Source organism: Crinia signifera, chromosome 4, assembly GCF_055691185.1.
Source record: "Crinia signifera chromosome 4, ASM5569118v1, whole genome shotgun sequence".
NCBI lineage: Eukaryota > Metazoa > Chordata > Amphibia > Anura > Myobatrachidae > Crinia > Crinia signifera.
In genome coordinates, this window is record NC_139220.1 from 171021799 (window position 1) to 171042832 (window position 21034).

Consider the following 21034-nt stretch of genomic DNA (forward strand, 5'->3'; position numbering starts at 1 on the left):
CACGCAGAGCGTACATCCGGCCCGGCGAGTGTTGAATTATTTCCCCATACACTATACGCTCCACTGCCGTCTTCCGGCAGGTGGAACGCACTAACGCCACTTCCGCCCAAGCCGGGTGACACGCATAGCGGCATTCTAGTTGTGTCCTCTGTAGAGGATGGATGCCAGGTTGCTTATTGTACATTGCTGTGCCTAAATGCTGTACCTTATCCTGATGATGGTCCAGTGTGGGCCGAAATGTTACGTTACGTCGATGGTGGTATAACAGTTTCCCTGATGCCAATAAAAACCTTTTGAGATTTTACAAAAATTGGTGAGTGCCCTTTTCATCTACTCTATATATATATATATATATATATATATATATAGTATCCTGGTATGTTCGGCACTCCGGACAAAGGTTTTCAAGTACCGCGGTGCCCTTATGGTGACTGGTACAGAGATCTGGATACCCTGTCCTGAGCCCAGGCACAGGGGAAGAAACGGCACTCACGGATTTGGAAAAAGGTAATTTATCAATACAATATTTCGTCGGAGGCTTGCTACACTATGGCCATGTGTCATACAATGTTTAGCAACAGGTTTATCAGTTGTTTTGGTGAGTAAAGCTGCCCTTATTGATGTTCGATGGTTGGCCATTCTCTCACGGAAGCTTGTTTTGGTGAGGCCTACGTAGTATAAGCCGCATGGACAGATGAGAATATAAACAACATAATCCATGCTGCAATGTAGGCGATGCTTGATCTGTATTTTTCTCCCAATATGGGGGTGTGTAAAGAAGGATCCAACATTGAGCGACCTGCACGTCGTGCAATCACTGCATCTAAAACAGCCATTCTTTGGAGGTGGTAGCCAGTTGCCAGTACTGATAGAGGGTTCTGCCAATGGCCTCATTAAGAGATCTTTCAGGTTACGTCCACGCCGATAGGCGCACATTGGTGGAATCGGACTAATATCTTTGAAGGTCCGATCTGTTGAGATAATCGGCCAATGTTTGATCAGTCTCTGCTTGCGCTTGTATGCCCCTGTGTCAAAAGTATTAGTATAGATCAATCTCGGGCACGTATCAGCGGTGGGTGTTACAACCGGGCCTGTTGAAAATCTCTGTCTAGCATAGTGTAGAATTCGAATAGCCCCGTTCTAGAAATCTGGCTTGCATTTCAACCAGTTGTTCTTCAGTGGTGGTAGGTGAGGTGTTATTCCTCAGTACCCTCAGGAATTGGGATACTGGTAAATTCTCCTTTAGGTGTGGAGGGTGGTGGCTGGTTGCATGGAGCAACGAATTACGATCCATATCTTTGCGAAACAGCCTCGAACCTAGGCTAGCTCCTTCACTATATAGTGTCACATCCAAAAAATGTATATTACTACAACTGAAAGAAAACGTGAAGCGGATGGGTGTTTCCAGGTTGTTCAACATAAAAGGCATGTCCTCCAACTCCTGCTCCGTGCCCAACCAGATCAAAAATACATCATCTATAAACCTACAGTAGTAGAAGATGTGGGTACCAAAGTTAGGGAGAATATGTGTATTCTCATATTTAGCCATGTATAAATTGGCATAGGCTGGGGCCAAATTGGACCCCATAGCCGTGCCGGTGGCCTGTAGGTAGTACTTATCCCTGTACAAAAAGTAGTTTTTAGTAAGTACCAAGTTAGTTAGATCAACCAAAAATTCCGTAGGTGGTCCAATCCTAGTAGGATCCGATAGAGTCTCTCTAATGACCTCTAACCTCTGGGTGTGTGGAATCACCGTATACAACGATGCAACGTCCATCGTTACTAGAATGGCATCATCAGGAATAGGAATTATTTCCCCATACACTATACGCTCCACTGCCGTCTTCCGGCAGGTGGAACGCACTAAGGCCACTTCCGCCCAAGCCGGGTGACATGCATAGCGTGCTTCCGGCCCGACTGTGTTTTGTGCAAACAGCGCTTTTCTTTCTATGTACAGAGCTGGCTTGTCACCAACTAGTCACAGGGGGCAGACACTCAATATATATCATACAGATGAGCACTATTACATCTTTTTAAGAGTCTATTCAAGTGCATTAGGATATGCTTAGTGGTGATTGGCTGGACTGTAAGGGGTGATGCCACTTCCTGTCCAGGGTTATATAGGCTGACCCGGTGAGGCATTGTAGTTGTGTCCTCTCTAGAGGAAGGATGCCAGGTTGCTTATTGTACATTGCTGTGCCTAAATGCTGTACCTTATCCTGATGATGGTCCAGTGTGGGCCGAAACCTTACGTTACGTCGATGGTGGTATAACAGTTTCCCTGATGCCAATAAAAACCTTTTGAGATTTTACAAAAATTGGTGAGTGCCCTTTTCATCTACTCTATGCTTTTGATGTTTGGTCATCAGTAGGAGCACCCCCCTTTACCCGATATTAAACAGAGTGCGGATTACCTGGAAAATTATATATATATATATATATATATATATATATATATATATATATATATATATATATCTATCTAGTGTCCGTGAGTCTCTGAAACGTTGCCATCTGCTGGCAGAGAGTGAATCTACATCTCTTTCTCACACATGCACAAACATAGAAGGTAGCAGACTAGCTTTTGCTTCAAGTGGGTTTAATAGTAACTACAATATGGGGTAAATTAGCAGACACCAGTAGGGTGTGTGGGCCATTGGTTTTTAGCTTTGGCAGTGCAGAGGAATGTACATAGGCCTTGCACAGGAAAGGCTCATAAAGATGCCACAATGTTACCTCTAGACTAGAGAAATTTTTATTTTTTTTAAATTCAATAAAATTCAATTACATTTTTACATGACGAACAACAATAGCAAACAATCCGAGTGTATAACATAGGTGTAAAGTATATCGGACAGAGTCCCAAAGTAAGACACATGCAATATGGTGATAGTTATGAGAGGAGATTTTGTACAGGATAACATATAAGATACAGAGTTTCTTCAAGGCAGTACAGTAGGATAGGCAAGTTACCCCATAAAATACTTCACTGGTTCAATCCCTGAAGGCGCCATTCGGGTACATCAAGTAGGAGATAAGTAGGAATACAGAATAAGATAGTATTTGCATATTAAAGGCATAAAAAAAAAACATTCTATATAGTATGTAGTATAGTAATTATATACCAGTAATAACTATAGTAGTATAAAAAAAAGAAAATGATCCCCCAAAACAACCCTACCCTATAACCCCCCACCCTGTATAGCCTACCCCAACTTAATACTTGGATCCCTTAACTTCTAATTCTATCCCATTAAATCTACCCACCCAAACCCACCCCTCATAGGAAAGGAGGCAAAAGACTAATGACCTGAGCTGGGTGGACCCCAGCTCTCCCACTACAAACAAGTATATAGAACCTTCAGGTTAGTATAGTAGGTAACATGTATACACGATTATATTGTGGCTGACTGGGCATGGAGCCTAAGAACCCCTAACTAGACCAACTCTGTCCAATGTGAACGTAGTAATATACAAATATCATAATATATGTCACTCAAGGAAGATAAGGCAGGATATATAAATAAACTGCAAAAAAAAATTCTAAATACAAAATATAACAGATATGACATGTCAAACGTTAATAAGATTTGAATCTTGGACCATCAGTTTGGCCAGGTCTCAAATTCCAGGAATGTCACCCAGGAATGAGTAGTCACAGCCCGTACTATATGGAGATATCCAGGGTAGCGTCTAGGACAGTGGTCAGGGAACATCAGTCCTCATTACCCCACACAGTGCATGTTTTGCAGGTCTCCTCACAGAATCACAAGTGAAATAATTAACTCCACCTGCGGACCTTATAAAATGTGTCTGAGTAATTAGTACACCTGTGCACCTGCTGAGTTACCAGCAAAACATGCACTGTGTGGGGTAATGAGGACCGAGTTCCCTGACCACTGGTCTTGGATGTGCGATCCAATATAGCGACAAGTATAAGTCATGTACGCAAAGCACATTAGGTGTAAATGGGTAAAGAGAATGAACATTTATATAGATGGTATATCATTATTTGTGATCAACATTCACAACAAGAGTATTAAAAGAATATATACATATTTGACAATGTTTCTTTGAATGCTGTTAATACCTCTAAGTTTCTTAAAGCATTACTTGCAATATACGTTTTTACTGATCAGCACCAAGAATAGTACAGGCTGTGTACCAGAGGCAGGCTTGCATAGACCTGAAGGGATATTTCTAGGGAAGGGAAGAGTGCTGGGAGTTCCTCAACAGATACAAGGTACATACCTTATTCTAACATGGCCACTGTTGCTCAGCTAGTACTTGGCCTTGTATTAATATAGATGACACATATGATTGATTTATATACTGAACATTTTAAGAAAACAGAATGGCAGTAATATCTTATTGAAGAAAGCTGCATAAACACAAAACTTACCTTGTAATGTTCCAACAAGTCCTGTACAAAGTCCTGAGATAAGGTCATGTACAAACCATTCTTTCCATCGGTACTTCGGAAACCAGTTCAGGACTGGAAACAGTTTCTTGATTCTTACACAAGCTTCTGTAGATGTGCAGCTGCCAGATAAGCACACAAAATTATAATAATATTACAGCATCAAGAGTCATATTGCACTGATCTTTGAAGAAATTGGAAGCTGGTGATGAATCGCATATGCTCATCGTACTCCTTGGCATTAACATCTTACTGATGTACTGTAGTGTACATCAATGTCTGCAGCTTTCATCAGGAACAGGGAGCCATGATCCACCTTGTGCCTGTCTGTAATCAGTGCTCCTCCAGGATGACATGAGCAGCCATTCATAATATAGGTTATTACCTTCCTGCCAGCACTTCCAGTAGCTAGTACTAATACCCCTTTCACATCGAAAATGCCAGGTTGCACCCGGAATTTGGACATGGGTCCCTCCCGGAAGCGACCCGACATTTGCGATGTTTAGCCCCTACAGCATCCAGGCAATAAGCTGGGTCGCTGACATCACATGCGAACGTGGCGGAGCTGCGGCGCGTCTTCTGGGGTGGGGGAAGTGGCAGCACATGGAGCTAATGCTGTCTTCAAGTGATGCCTCCTCCATAGTGTGAACGGAACCCGGGTCACTCGACCCAGGTTACCTATTCACATGGCACAGCAATCCGGGTCCGACCCAGGATTAACCCTTCTTTTGACCAAGGTCTGAATGCCAGGACCTGAAAAATTTAAAATAGTGTTTTCACACCACACCTCGCCCCGGGTTATTGCCGGGTTGATGACTTATCAACCCGGGCTGAAGTGTGGTGTGAAAGGGTCACAATACATGTTTTGAGGAATCAGTCTCCCCTATACCAATAGTAAAACAGAAAACTGCACAGCGCTCGGAGAGGAAAACCCCTAGCAGCCCTCACTCCTTGGGGGAAGTCTCGGTCCCCCTAGTAATACAGTGGAGAGAGTAGGAGAGGGGAGTGATGGCGCTCGGGGGTTTGGTGAGGATAGTTTGATGTAAAGAAAAATGGGAAACTGGGAGCAATAACTGTAGGCTGGGTGTTGGAATGATGTATAAACAGGGAGCAATAACTGTAGGCAGGATGTTGATAATGAAGGTGATGGGAAGGTGATCCCTGACTGAGGTAGATGTTAAGGTAACCTGTCCAGCGGTGAGGCAATGCCTGTTGTCTCACCGAATGGTGGTGGTGTCGCGGTACCCAGGTCCCTTCACGTCAATCCTGGAGTAGATGATGTACCTCCGAAGATAACGTAAGTGGTTCAGGGTATGCAGGTGGTATGTAGAAAAGGTAGTAGTAGCTTACCGTATGGTTCCGATGTATCAGCCGATATCGATGATGCGTGACTTCCCCTAGTCTCGATGTGCTGGTACGGTTTCAGAGACTAATGTGTCCGTGCGGTGGGTGAAAAGGGGACTTGGGGGTGCCCGTATAACAATAATGAGGAGTGGACTGGTGTAATTATACAGATAGCATTTATTGTGACTATTACAGATAGTTAGTAACAATAAAAGTATTACCAGTGAAAGAATTATACCAGTAGCAACTGGAACAATGAAAGCAAGGTGGGGTAGCAAATAGTTACCATGAGAGCTGTAGCCAAACGCGTTTCATCCTGTTTAAGGACTTTTTCAATGGCAGAATGAAGTGGTGATGTCCTGTGGTTTAAATAGGGTGAAGTATGAGATGCAGCTGTGGTGCCCGGCGTCCTGATCACTTCCGGGGGCGTGTGGCTGATTTGCGCATGTGCAAGGGCCGGGCGCTAGAGCCTGAATGTGAATAGTAGGTATGGGCGAAATTTGCGCAGGCGTGGAAGGCGGACAGAACGTCCGGGAGTGGAGGAGAAGGAGTGGGGTAGGACAGGAGGCGGATGAAGCGTATGAAGGGGGCGGAAGGAGCCGGGGATGCCGGGATTTGTAGTGATGCAGCGAACGCTGTGACGCGGCGGCTGCTGGTGACAAGCAGACCGGATGCGATCAGAGCGTTAATGGGGGGCGGAGGATGCCGGGATTTGTAGTATTCAGGTCACTCCGCGTATCAGACAAGATGTGACTGTGGCGGAAATGATGTGGAGTGTATATGGGCGGCGGAGGGTGCCGGGAAATGTAGTCCTGCGGCCAATAATAATAATAATAACAGAGTGGGCAGGGATAGTGGTGCGCCTGCGTGAGGTGGAGGTAGATGGGATATGTCGTGAAGGGGGTGAAGCAATGATAATGATGTAATGGGTTAACTGAGTACAAGGTGTACTTTGGATAGGTGAGCAGGAATTGAGGGGTGAAAAAAGGTTATGGTGTGGCGATGTTGGCCAGAAAAAAACCATGGTGAAGATAGCAGACAGACTGGATAAAAAAGAAAAATAATAAAAGTGGAATAAAAATGAAAATGACAGACTGGATAAAAATGCAAAATGATAATGATAATAAAAACTGTTAATAAATGAAAAAAGGAAAAATGAAAATTGAAAAAATAATAATATTAATATTAATAGGAATGAAAATAATAAAAATGATAATAATAAAAATGATGAAGGTTATTGTTTTAGGAGGAGAAGGGTATGAGACCTTCTGAGTTGCTGACCCTAAGGGTCTATGTTCAGACCTAATGGGATCAAAGTTTGCAGGTTAAAGATCCACCTGCTTTCCACTCGGTTGATCCTCTGGACGTGGTCCCCTCCACGCCAGAGTGGGGTGACTTGATCAATGGCAATAAATTTTAATCCTTGGGGATCGCTGTTATGTTGAAGTCTAAAGTGTTCTGAGACACTATGTTGTTGCCGTCCATTTTTTATATTGCGGGTGTGTTCACTGATTCTGGTGTGCAGTTTACGAATAGTGCGGCCCACATATTGCCTGTGGCAGGGGCATTCTAGGAGGTAGATGGTGTTTTTAGTATTGCAGGTGAGTGTTTTGTTAATGGAAAACTGTTCTTTTGTTTGGTTAGATGTGAAGTTGTTGGTGGGTTTGGTGTGTCTGTATTGGAGTGTTTGGCAGCAGTGGCATTTACCACAATGGAAGAATCCTTTACTGACGGGGTGTCCCTCTAGGGTGATTTGTGTTGATATGTCACTGGTTGTCAAGTGATTTTTGATCACTTGTCTCCCTATATCCTTGGCTTTTCTGAAAACGATATCGGGTTTTGATGGAAGAAAGGTTTGTAGTTTGTCATCTAAGTGGAGAAGATGCCAATGTTTGTGAATAATGGCTTTGAATTGTGGTGCTGCATCAGTGTAGCCAGTTATCAGGAAAACGTTGTCATTGGTGGGAGGAGGGGGGTGGCTATCTTTGTACTTAAGGAGTTCGCATCTATCTCTTTGTTTTAAATCTTGGTAAGCTTTATTGACAGTGGTGGTGTTGTATTTTTTCTCTAAAAATTGTTTTTGAAGGTCCTGTCCTTGTGTCTCGTAGTCTGTTAGAGTAGAACAATTGCGTCTAATACGTGTGAATTGGCTGCGTGGAATGCTGGCAATCCAGCTGGGGTGGTGGTTACTGTCTGCCCTGATGTAGCTGTTAACATCGACCTTTTTATGGAAAGTTTTGGTGTGTATTTGGTTGTCCCGGATGATGATTTCTAGATCGAGGAATTCTGCCTGTGTGTGACTATATTGGGTTGTAAATTTGAGGTTCTTGGTGTTGTTGTTGATGTGTTCAAGAAAGGTCAGCAATGAGGACTCGTCCCCGCCCCAAATGAACAGCACGTCGTCTATGTAACGGACCCACAGGACCAAATTCGCCTCCAGCAGCGCCCAGATGTTGGCATTCTCCCAGTGGCTCATAAAGAGATTGGCGTAGCTGGGGGCGAATTTGGTCCCCATGGCAGTCCCATTACGCTGTAAGTAGAAGTCACCCTCAAACCACATGTAGTTGTGTTTCAATATAAACTCTATCCCTTGTAGTATGAATGTTTTTTGTGGTGATGCAAGTGTTGAATCCTGGTTGAGAAAGTATTCAATGCTCTCTAGGCCTTGTTGGTGATCAATAGCTGTATAAAGTGAAGTGACATCACTGGTGGCGATGAAGTAATGTTCATGCCATTTTGTCTGGTTGAGAATATTCAATACTTGTGTGGTGTCTCTGAGGAATGCCCTTTGTTGTATTACATATTGCTGCAGATAATGATAATGATAATAAAAACTGTTAATAAATGAAAAAAGGAAAAATGAAAATTGAAAAAATAATATTAAGACAGAATTGAACAATCTACTCAACCAGGGCAAACAAATAGGCATTTCGACTAAAGCAGAGCACAATTTCCTCTACCCGTCCAACCCTGTCACACCTGTATTTTACTACCTGCCACTTCGATCAATGTATTGTGATAAGGGGGCAGTCAGGCAGTTTACTCCTGATACTATAGGCCGGCCAGGTGGTTTTGTTTGATTTTTATGAACCTTGGGCAGGTAGTAAAATACAGGTGTGACAGGGTTGGACGGGTAGAGGAAATTGTGCTCTGCTTTAGTCGAAATGCCTATTTGTTTGCCCTGGTTGAGTAGATTGTTCAATTCTGTCTTAATATTATTTTTTCAATTTTCCTTTTTCCTTTTTTCATTTATTAACAGTTTTTATTATCATTATCATTTTGCATTTTTATCCAGTCTGTCATTTTCATTTTTATTCCACTTTTATTATTTTTCTTTTTTATCCAGTCTGTCTGCTATCTTCACCATGGTTTTTTTCTGGCCAACATCGCCACACCATAACCTTTTTTCACCCCTCAATTCCTGCTCACCTATCCAAAGTACACCTTGTACTCAGTTAACCCATTACATCATTATCATTGCTTCACCCCCTTCACGACATATCCCATCTACCTCCACCTCACGCAGGCGCACCACTATCCCTGCCCACTCTGTTATTATTATTGGCCGCAGGACTACATTTCCCGGCACCCTCCGCCGCCCATATACACTCCACATCATTTCCGCCACAGTCACATCTTGTCTGATACGCGGAGTGACCTGAATACTACAAATCCCGGCATCCTCCGCCCCCCATTAACGCTCTGATCGCATCCGGTCTGCTTGTCACCAGCAGCCGCCGCGTCACAGCGTTCGCTGCATCACTACAAATCCCGGCATCCCCGGCTCCTTCCGCCCCCTTTATACGCTTCATCCGCCTCCTGTCCTACCCCATCCTTCTCCTCCACTCCCGGACGTTCTGTCCGCCTTCCACGCCTGCGCAAATTTCGCCCATACCTACTATTCACATTCAGGCTCTAGCGCCCGGCCCTTGCACATGCGCAAATCAGCCACACGCCCCCGGAAGTGATCAGGACGCCGGGCACCACAGCTGCATCTCATACTTCACCCTATTTAAACCACAGGACATCACCACTTCATTCTGCCATTGAAAAAGTCCTTAAACAGGATGAAACGCGTTTGGCTACAGCTCTCATGGTAACTATTTGCTACCCCACCTTGCTTTCATTGTTCCAGTTGTTACTGGTACAATTCTTTCACTGGTAATACTTTTATTGTTACTAACTATCTGTAATAGTCACAATAAATGCTATCTGTATAATTACACCAGTCCACTCCTCATTATTGTTATACGGGCACCCCCAAGTCCCCTTTTCGCCCACCGCACGGACACATTAGTCTCTGAAACCGTACCAGCACATCGAGACTAGGGGAAGTCACGCATCATCGATATCGGCTGATACATCGGAACCATACGGTAAGCTACTACTACCTTTTCTACATACCACCTGCATACCCTGAACCACTTACGTTATCTTCGGAGGTACATCATCTACTCCAGGATTGACGTGAAGGGACCTGGGTACCGCGACACCACCACCATTCGGTGAGACAACAGGCATTGCCTTACCACTGGACAGGTTACCTTAACATCTACCTCAGTCAGGGATCACCTTCCCATCACCTTCATTATCAACATCCTGCCTACAGTTATTGCTCCCTGTTTATACATCATTCCAACACCCAGCCTACAGTTATTGCTCCCAGTTTCCCATTTTTCTTTACATCAAACTATCCTCACCAAACCCCCGAGCACCATCACTCCCCTCTCCTACTCTCTCCACTGTCCCCTATACCAATATTTATCCGTAGCAAATTTACATGAGTGACCCATTTGGGGTAATGTTTTATTATTCTTTAATACACTTATACCCCTTTCAGACCGCACAATCAACCCGGGTCGAGGTGCGGAATGAAAGTGCCACCCCAGGTCAAGCAACCCAGGATGTCCACCCGGGTCACAACCAGGGTTGAAGCGGCACTGACCTGGGTTGCAGTGCAGTGTGAACGGGTAACCCGGGTCGAGTGACCCAGGTCCCGTTCCCAATATGGATAAGGCACTGTCATCTCCAAGTGCTGCCTCCTCTCCCACCCCCTGATGATGTGCCACCTCTCCGCCCGCCCCGTGTGAAGTCAGCAACCCTGCAATAAACCGGGTCGGAAGCAGAGCTTACAGTTCACAAATGCCGGGTCACTTCTGAGACGGACCCTAATCTCGGTCTGAAAGGGGTATTAATAATATAATAGGTTTAGTACTATTTTTTGGAAAAATATCTATATGCGCCATCCACACAGCAGCCGCGTCTGCAGGAAACCCGGCTTCCCAGCTGCAGCTTTTACTGTGCAGGAGTCCTGCTCCAGCTGTTGCCGTGCTGAAGACTCGGAGGCTCCACTGTGCACTACACCTGGCTCCCTCTGGCTTCAGCTGCCATTGTGCAGGAGACCAGGCTCCCCCTGCCGCTGTGCAGGAGATGTGGCTGCCAGTGCCGGTGAGTGCAGGGGGGGGGGGAGTTTATAAGGACAAAGTTATAAATGGAAACCTTTTGCTATGTGCTATGATCCCCTCATCCCCACACACACTCACTTAACCCAGCACTCTGCCCCCATCTCTCTCTGCCCCCTCACCTCATCCCCCAAACCTCTCACCTAGGGTTGCCACCTCATCCCTTTAAAACTGGAGACATATTAATTACACGGGTTCTGTGGCTGATTAAAAAAATACAGTCGGAATGAAGTCTGATGGCTGTTTAAAAAAAAACAAAACAGTTGAAATTGAGTCTTGAAGTGAGCCAGCCACAGAACCTGTGTAACTAATACAATATAATACTCCAGTCCCCTGCCCGGTGCCTGTGCAATCACATTCCTACGCAGACTGGCGTCTGTGGCCCCAATCCCCTCTTGTTCTCCCACCCAACCGCCGATGTCTGACCAGCCAGTCATCTGTTCCTCACCGCATTGCACGGCCCGGTACCAGGCACAAAATTGTCACGCGGCTCTGTTCTGCATCCCCTTTTGCCTGCCATTTTCTGTGTTGCCCCCCACCCGTTGCAAAGGTAGCTGTATATGTGTGTTTGGGGTAGAGGACACGTGTGAGTGTGTGTGTGTTCACCTGCTCTGAAATTAGCCAGTTCTCCTGATCCCAAATTTATTTCAATGAATGTGATGTGCACAGAAGCAGCACTGTGCAGCAGGTTGTGAGGGCAGTGACCAGCCTGTTCCTCATCTGCATTGGCATCCCCTTGTTTTCCATCCCTGGCCCCTGCTGTTGCTCTCCCTGTGTCCCTGTAGAAGTACGCCCCGGTGCAGTAGCACCGGGACGAAAGGGGCAGTGCCGCCGCCGGGTGGCGCCGCCCCCTGCAGCCAGGACCAGTGTACTTGTGCGGTCACTGGCCCTGCTGCTGGTTGGCGCCTGCTTCCTGGCCTGGCGCCACCCCAGGGAGCCGGAAGCAGACCCTCCAGTGACGCCGGGTGTGGGGGCAGCGGCGAGCCTTCACCGCTGGTCCCCACGAACAAAGGAAATTCGAATACGGCGCCAAAGGAGAGCCAATCATGGCTCTCGCTCTGGCGCCCAATGGGAAGAGGTGGCGGCGAGCCAATCCTGGCTCGCCACGTCACGAGCCCCGCCCCCGGGCGCTGGTTTGAACTAACCAGCGCCGGGGGCGGGAAGCGGAGTTCGGCGACGGAGGACGAGGAGAGAGGAGAGCGCTGGATGGAGACAGGATTGCCGCCGGAAGCCCCGGGAGGCGGCAGCTGTGTGCGCAGGACTGCTACACGCTGCCGCCCGCCGGGCGAAGGACACAGTGCCGGGGACAGCCGGCGAAGACGGAAGAAGCCCGGGTGCGGCGGGGTGCAAAGCAAAAGAGCTTGCCCCGGCCCCCGCTGCCCCGGTGAAGACTGCAGGAAGCCCGGAGGTGGTGGGAAGCATCCCAATTCCGGCGAAGAGGGACCACCCTCGTGGCTGGACCAGGCTTGGTCCAGCGGAAGGCCCTAGGACGGGTAAGTCCACATGTGGGTCCCCTCCCTAGACCACCAGGTGTTCGGGCAATAGGCCCGTGGGCCCAATTCAGGCACCAGGCCTGCGGGGCCATAGTCGGGCTCTAGGCCCGTGGGGACCTTAGGTCTGCGCGTTGGGCATTAGGCCCCATTTGTGTGTTGCTGGGCATTAGGCCCCTTTGCGTGTTGTTGGGCATTAGGCCCAGTGGTGCTCTGGGCTTTAGGCCCCTATATAGTCGGCCCTCAGGCCCTATTGCGTTGTTGGGCCCCAGGTCCACCTGGGTTACTGGGCACCAGGCCCATCTGTGTTGCAGGGCGCAAGGCCCTGGTTGTGTAAGAGGCCCAGACCCTGCTAGGGCTGAGGCCTCTCCGTAGAAGTAACAGGCCTGTATCGACAGGCCGCGAATTCAGGTATCGCCACAAGGGTTATTGTGGTAAGGCTGGAAGCAACCAGAGGGAGGTAGGCCCTCGCTAGGTGTTGGTGCAGTGTTGTCTCTTTACATTGTACTGTTTTACTTGACACCGTGTACTGTATGCTGTACTTGGGTTCACCCATCGTGGCCCTGTGCAGATTGTGTTCTCTTTCAGGTTGCGCGGGCGTTAGGCGCCAGGTGGCGTGACGCTAGGCCGTGGCATCGGAAGATCCGGCGCTAGGTCACAGGTTGCGCTTGCGTTAGGCGCTAGGTTGCGTGACGCTAGGCCGTGGCATCGGGAGATCCGGCGCTAGGTCACAGGTTGCGCGACGCTAGGCCGTGGCATCGGTAGATCCGGAGCTAGGTCACAGGTTGCGTGACGCTAGGCTGTGGCATCTAAGGATCCAGCGCTAGGTCGCGAGTTACGTAAGACGGCTTCAGGCCGCAGAGTGCGCGGGCGTTAAGCCGCAGGCGCGTTGGTGTATTGCCCTGCCCTAGGGAGCAGGAGGTTACGCGAGTTCATTTTCAGGTGCCGGTATCCGTATTGGAAGCGTGACGGCGGACCAGTAAACGACGGGTGAGTAGAGATTGTATTGAATCTGTTGTCGTGTTGTTTGTGCTCCTTCCCCTCCCCGGAGTGTACCCCCACCCCAGTTACACCTGCCGTGTTCCACAAGCGGGTGTAACCATTCTGAGGCCAATAGTGCCTGTGATGAGCATCCCCTCCCCCCCTTAAGGGGTTTCCCCCCCCCCCCCCTGTGTTTCCCCTACAGGTGCAGTCGCTTCCGGAGACCAGTGGAGCAAGAGGAAGGTACCGGGACCGTTGCAGGCCCGAAGGTGAGAGACGGAGCGCAGCAAGTGAGTACGCGCAGCGAGTGGGGCGCCCTTAGGCCCCGCCCACATTTGGCGTAGTCGGCAGGATCTGAATCCACAGTTGCGATGTGGGGCACCCCCAGGGAGACCCGCCGGAGGGACCTCCTGGAAGCGCCTTACCCCTGTGTTGATGAAGACGGTTGGGTGACAGTGACAGGAGCGGACCTGATGAGGATTGTACAGAGGTCCATCCAGCGCGACAAGGACCAGCGACGGGAGGAGAGGCTCGCAAAGGCTCTGATGACCCCTTGCCGGACGTGTCAGCAGATGGGGCACTTTACCAGCGACTGCCCCCAGAGCCAGGCTGCAATGGAAATAACCAGATCGACGGAGTGGATGGGGCCAAGGCATCTAGACCCCTTGGTGACGGAGATGGCCGTGATATCTCCCTTCTGGATCGCGGAAATGCCCCCATGTTGGACAGGGCAGGAAGGCACATCCAGGAACCCTCGCCACTCCCCATGCCGGACCAGTCTCCAACTCGAACGGTTGGGACCAGAAGCTCCGGAAGGTAGGGGCGTGCCGATAGGAGGAAGGAAGTCCGCGGAGGAAGAGGACGTCCTGGAGCGAGACGTCTCGCCGAGGGCACAGTGGTTAGCAGATACCATTGGGAGAGACGAAGGCTACACAGCAAGAGAGGATACCGAATGGGACGAGCCCTGGTGCGAACTCTGCAATGAGGTGGACCACGAACCGCCGGATTGCCCCTACGTCTCCGCCCAGACGATTAAGAATTGGTGCCAAGGGTATGTCGACCACCATGACCCCACCAACTGGTCCTCAGAGGACGACTGGAGCGCAGAGGAATCGGAGAGGTGCACAGGCTGCTGCGACCTCGACCACATACGCCCTGAATGCCCCTGGCCTATGGACTACGATTCGCGGGAAGAGACTGACCCTGGAGGATCTGAGGACGACGGTTGGGAGACTATGGAAGAAGATGACGACCCCCCGCCCTCAAGGGCGGCTGCCCGAGAGGTAGGGAGTGCCCCAGAGGGAACGACCGGTGGCCAGACGGCAACCCCTCGACAGGAAAACCGGATGGAGGCCCCCTGCAGGATGGGAGAAGAATGGGTAGAGGTGATGCCCTTGGAAGGAGAATCTCCCTGTTGGCCTATGGCGGGTGACCACGGCGAACGACCCCTCCCTCAGAGGAGTCGGCGGAGGAGGCCGGAAGCCAAACACAGGAGTCCACCGCCCACAGAGGACCAGGACCAGTCCCTGGGGACAACCACCCTCGACACAGGAGACCTATACCCGGAAGCCACACCCCCAGACGAGGAGGGGGAGGTGAGTTTTCCTTCCACAGATGCTGGCCCAGGCACCCCAGATGGGACACCCGGACCAGGACCGACCTCCCGAGAGGACAAGGGTGACCCCGATGCCGGAACGCAGGTAATGGCTCACTTTGTGGGGACCACAAAGGAAAAGGGGGGGGCAAGTGTAGAAGTACGCCCCGGTGCAGTAGCACCGGGACGAAAGGGGCAGTGCCGCCGCCGGGTGGCGCCGCCCCCTGCAGCCAGGACCAGTGTACTCGTGCGGTCACTGGCCCTGCTGCTGGTTGGTGCCTGCTTCCTGGCCTGGGGTGGCCTGGCGCCACCCCAGGGAGCCGGAAGCAGACCCTCCAGTGACGCCGGGTGTGGGGGCAGCGGCGAGCCTTCACCGCTGGTCCCCACGAACAAAGGAAATTCGAATACGGCGCCAAAGGAGAGCCAATCATGGCTCTCGCTCTGGCGCCCAATTGGGAAGAGGTGGCGGCGAGCCAATCCTGGCTCGCCACGTCACGAGCCCCGCCCCCGGGCGCTGGTTTGAACTAACCAGCGCCGGGGGCGGGAAGCGGAGTTCGGCGACGGAGGACGAGGAGAGAGGAGAGCGCTGGACGGAGACAGGATTGCCGCCGGAAGCCCCGGGAGGCGGCAGCTGTGTGCGCAGGACTGCTACACGCTGCCGCCCGCCGGGCGAAGGACACAGTGCCGGGGACAGCCGGCGAAGACGGAAGAAGCCCGGGTGCGGCGGGGTGCAACGCAAAAGAGCTTGCCCCGGCCCCCGCTGCCCCGGTGAAGACTTCAGGAAGCCCGGAGGTGGTGGGAAGCATCCCACCTCCGGCGAAGATGGACCACCCTCGTGGCTGGACCAGGCTTGGTCCAGCGGAAGGCCCTAGGACGGGTAAGTCCACATGTGGGTCCCCTCCCTAGACCACCAGGTGTTCGGGCAATAGGCCCGTGGGCCCAATTCAGGCACCAGGCCTGCGGGGCCATAGTCGGGCTCTAGGCCCGTGGGGACCTTAGGTCTGCGCGTTGGGCATTAGGCCCCATTTGTGTGTTGCTGGGCATTAGGCCCCTTTGCGTGTTGTTGGGCATTAGGCCCAGTGGTGCTCTGGGCTTTAGGCCCCTATATAGTCGGCCCTCAGGCCCTATTGCGTTGTTGGGCCCCAGGTCCACCTGGGTTACTGGGCACCAGGCCCATCTGTGTTGCAGGGCGCAAGGCCCTGGTTGTGTAAGAGGCCCAGACCCTGCTAGGGCTGAGGCCTCTCCGTAGAAGTAACAGGCCTGTATCGACAGGCCGCGAATTCAGGTATCGCCACAAGGGTTATTGTGGTAAGGCTGGAAGCAACCAGAGGGAGGTAGGCCCTCGCTAGGTGTTGGTGCAGTGTTGTCTCTTTACATTGTACTGTTTTACTTGACACCGTGTACTGTATGCTGTACTTGGGTTCACCCATCGTGGCCCTGTGCAGATTGTGTTCTCTTTCAGGTTGCGCGGGCGTTAGGCGCCAGGTGGCGTGACGCTAGGCCGTGGCATCGGAAGATCCGGCACTAGGTCACAGGTTGCGCGGGCGTTAGGCGCTAGGTTGCGTGACGCTAGGCCGTGGCATCGGGAGATCCGGCGCTAGGTCACAGGTTGCGCGACGCTAGGCCGTGGCATCGGGAGATCCGGCGCTAGGTCACAGGTTGCGCGACGCTAGGCTGTGGCATCTAAGGATCCAGCGCTAGGTTGCGAGTTACGTAAGACGGCTTCAGGCCGCAGGGTGCGCGGGCGTTTAGCCGCAGGCGCGTTGGTGTATTGCCCTGCCCTAGGGAGCAGGAGGTTACGCGAGTTCATTTTCAGGTGCCGGTATCCGTATTGGAAGCGTGACGGCGGACCAGTAAACGACGGGTGAGTAGAGATTGTATTGAATCTGTTGTCGTGTTGTTTGTGCTCCTTCCCCTCCCCGGAGTGTTCCCCCACCCCAGTTACACCTGCCGTGTTCCACAAGCGGGTGTAACTATTCTGAGGCCAATAGTGCCTGTGATGAGCATCCCCTCCCCCCCTTAAGGGGTTTCCCCCCCCCCCCCTGTGTTTCCCCTACAGGTGCAGTCGCTTCCGGAGACCAGTGGAGCAAGAGGAAGGTACCGGAACCGTTGCAGGCCCGAAGGTGAGAGACGGAGCGCAGCAAGTGAGTACGCGCAGCAAGTGGGGCGCCCTTAGGCCCCGCCCACATTCCCTCTGTCACTCTGGCTCTCCCTGTGTCCCATCTGTCACTCTCGCTCTCCCTGCGTCCCCTCTGTCACTCTCTCTCCCTGTTGTCACTCTCTCTTTGTCACTGCTGTAACTCACTGTCACTTTGTCCGAGCTATCACTGTCCCTATGTCTCTGAATTGTGGCTTAGTCCATGTGTTATAATGTGAATTTTGACTTATTATGTGTGAATTCTGGCTCAATCCATGTGAATTTTGTCTTATTCCGTGTGGCATAATGTGAATTTTGACTTATTGGGGGAAATTTACTAATATGGATTCGTAGGAAAATACGAATTTTTGGAGTGTATTTGTATTTTTGGCATTTACTAAGCCAAAAATACAAAAATTCGTATTCATATTGATGGGACATTCGTATTTGTATTTACAAATACGAATGTCTACACCATCGATAGAATACGACAGGAATCACCATTCAAAAGAATGGTGGTTCCTGATTTACTAAGCAGCCGTATTGAAAATACGGCTGCTATTAGGCGTGAAATGCCCGGCCAAATAGGCCTGTCGTATTTGGCTTCAGCCTGCACGGATCAGTCAGATCCGTGCAGGCTTCAGTGTTAAAAAATAGAAAATTAAATAAATAACATAAAAAAAATGGCGTGGGGTCCCCCCACAGCTGTAACCAGCACCAGGCTCAAGGAGCCGGGGCCGGTAATAAAAAATCAGGCATGGATTTCGTCGGACCCGGACACCGACAGCGACATGGACAGCGACGGTCGACATGGAGCAGAACGCCGACACAGGACCAAGAGACCGGACATCAGGACCAGGGCTACCTACGGGCTCAAGATAGGTAAGTATCACTATGTATGGGCTTTGGATGTATTAAAGTTTATTTTAAGTGTGTGTCAATGTGTTTTATTTTACTATTTTTAATACTGTGGAACTACAAGTGCCAGCGGGCCCTTTAATGCCCCGCAGGCTGGGACTTGTGGTTCTCCAAGTCCCAGCTTGCGGGGGAGGCTTGCTGGGACTCATAGTTCCCCAGTATTAGACAATAGTTTATTCTTTTTTTTTTACACTGAAATCAGCCCGGTGACCACAGCCCAGTGTCACTGGGGACAGCACCAGGCTTCAGCCTGGTCAGGTAAGTCCTGGAGGGGGGGGACCCCTTCATTGGGGGGTCCCCACTCCCCCAGGGCCCCTGGCCAGGCTGACTGGTCAGTAGGGTGATGTTTTGGCCGCGGGACCTTATATCATAAGTGTCCCCCGGCTGTGACATTACCCTGCTGGCTGGTTTGGCCTGGGGCTGGTTCTTAAAATACGGGGGACCCCTAGTCATTTTGTCCCCCGTATTTTGGGAACCAGCCCCGGCCATGGAGCCTGGGGCTGGTTGTAAAAAATCGGGGAACCCCTATTTGCGGGGTTTCCTGATTCTTTATTACCAGCCCCGGCTCCTTGAGCCTGGTGCTGGTTACAGCCATGGGGGGGGGGGGACCCCACGCTGTTTTTTTTTTCATTTATTTATTTATCTATATTTTTTTTACACCTTGCAGCCTGCACGGATCTGACTGATCCGTGCAGACTGCCTGAAACATTCGTATTAGCGGCCGTATATATGTGCCGCTAATACGAATCATGACACCATCGGAGGGTTACAAAGCAGTCGTATCTGACTGCTTTGTAAATGACCCTCCGGAATACGACTGAAACAGTCCTATGCAGTCGTAGGAAGAATGCAAATACGAATTTACGTATTTGCATTCTTAGTAAATTTCCCCCATTATGTGTGATTTTTGGCTCAATCCATGTGAATTTTGGTTTATTACGTGTGGCATAATGTAAATTTTTATTTATTCTGTGTGAATTTTGTCTCATTCCATGGGTATTTTTCAGCATTCCGTGTGTACATGGTGTGGTACATTTTACTAAAGGGGGCATACACACGTAAAGAGATCTGTGCTAAGCTATTTTGCTAAGCAATTTTGCTGGTGTAAAGATCTCCCATGCAGAGCACATACACACGCAGAGATTTTGCTAAACAATTTTGCTAAGCAATTTTTCTTAGAAATTTTGCTTAAGCAAAAAAAGTCCGGGTAGTTGTTCAGAATGAGAGATTGCGATCAGTATCTCTCATTCTGCACACACAGAGAGATTTGCAGTCATTTGCTAAGAAATCTAACTAGATTGGGACTGCATGCACTGACTTAGTTAGCAAGAGATATTTAATTTCTCTGAGCATACACATGGAGAGATCTGTGCTTACTTTCTAAGCAATCTAGTCAGATTGCTTAGAAAATAGCGCAAATTTGCTCTGTGTGTACACCCCTTTAAGGACATGCCCCTTTTGTATGACCACTCCCCTTTTTGTGGCCACACCCCCTTTTCTGGAGCGCGCAAAAGAACATTTCTATTTTTCCATACCCCCACTTCAAAATTTCCACTTCGACCACTGATCCAAGGAGAGTAAATACCACCATTACATTATTGTTTGGGACTTTCCAGCTATCATGTTATATGCCCTCATAGGCTTGTGCCTCCCAGCTTAGAATAGCCTTCGCTAGACTTTTCTGACTTTACTTTTTTTTTGCAGCATTTGGCCTACAAATATGTAGTTGCATCAATCATGTCAGATGTGGAAGTACCATTGGTGCAGCATGTGCATTGCACCAGGCCCCTGAGGATTAAGGGGCCCAATACTGCTGTGTGGCATATTGTGAACCGGGGTTGGAGTGAAGGAGTGGGGCCCAAATTATATTTTTGCACTTGGACTCATCACCCACAAGTTCCATCACTGAATCATGTATTGGTAACATGTGCATGGTTCTTCTTACTGAATTAGAAATCACAACACTGCTTATTAAACAACAACAACAACCTGTAATTTATAGGTCACTATAAACTTAGTGTTATTACATTTGTGCTTTGTATAGTATGCAGATTTATTACTTTTTTAAACAGAACTATGCAGCATTCAGTTTAATAGAAAATAATGGTATTAACAACCTGCAGCTGTTTTTTAGCCTCTGCGGAACACTCTTCCATACAGCCTCGTTCCTCTCGTTTTCCTGCTGGAATCTTGGTTCAGAATAAATAGATCGAGACACAAGATACTCATCATATGCAGAGACGGGCACATCCATATTTTCTGACAGCATCTGAATTTGACAGAAAAAAAGCCTTTCAGTGATCATGTCAACATGATGCGCTAACTTGCCTTTTTATATTTATGAGCTATTCAGTTACTTTACTGTAGTGATAGCAAGGGCGTAACTACCATAGGTGCAGGGGGTGCAGCTGCTATGGGGCCCAGAGCTGAGAGGGGCCCACTTTACCTGTCAAAGTATCATGTGCTATATACATTTTTCAGCATTAGGTGATAAATAGGGGCCCTTACAAACTTTTGCTATGCTGTCCACATATATCTAGTTACGCCACTGAGTGATTGTATAATACCTGAAACATAATATAATAAACCTGTAAACACAGTGGAAGTTTGGAATATACAGAGGAGCAAAATGAAATAATATAGTCAGTAAATCAATTACTATTGGAAGCACTTATACCTATTTTCCAC

General features: G+C 49.3%; 1 protein-coding gene across 1 annotated transcript in view; it reads right to left on the bottom strand.

Moving 5' to 3' along the window:
- Positions 1-21034, bottom strand: part of LOC146074632 (pendrin-like) — a 206884-nt gene that overhangs the window by 81478 nt on the left and 104372 nt on the right. Inside the window, exons 2-3 of the mRNA XM_083182960.1 lie at positions 20464-20615; positions 4403-4542 (exon numbers count right to left, since the gene is read on the bottom strand). Coding sequence (XP_083039086.1) covers positions 4403-4542; positions 20464-20615 — 292 coding nt within the window. The remainder of the gene's footprint in view (positions 1-4402; positions 4543-20463; positions 20616-21034) is intronic.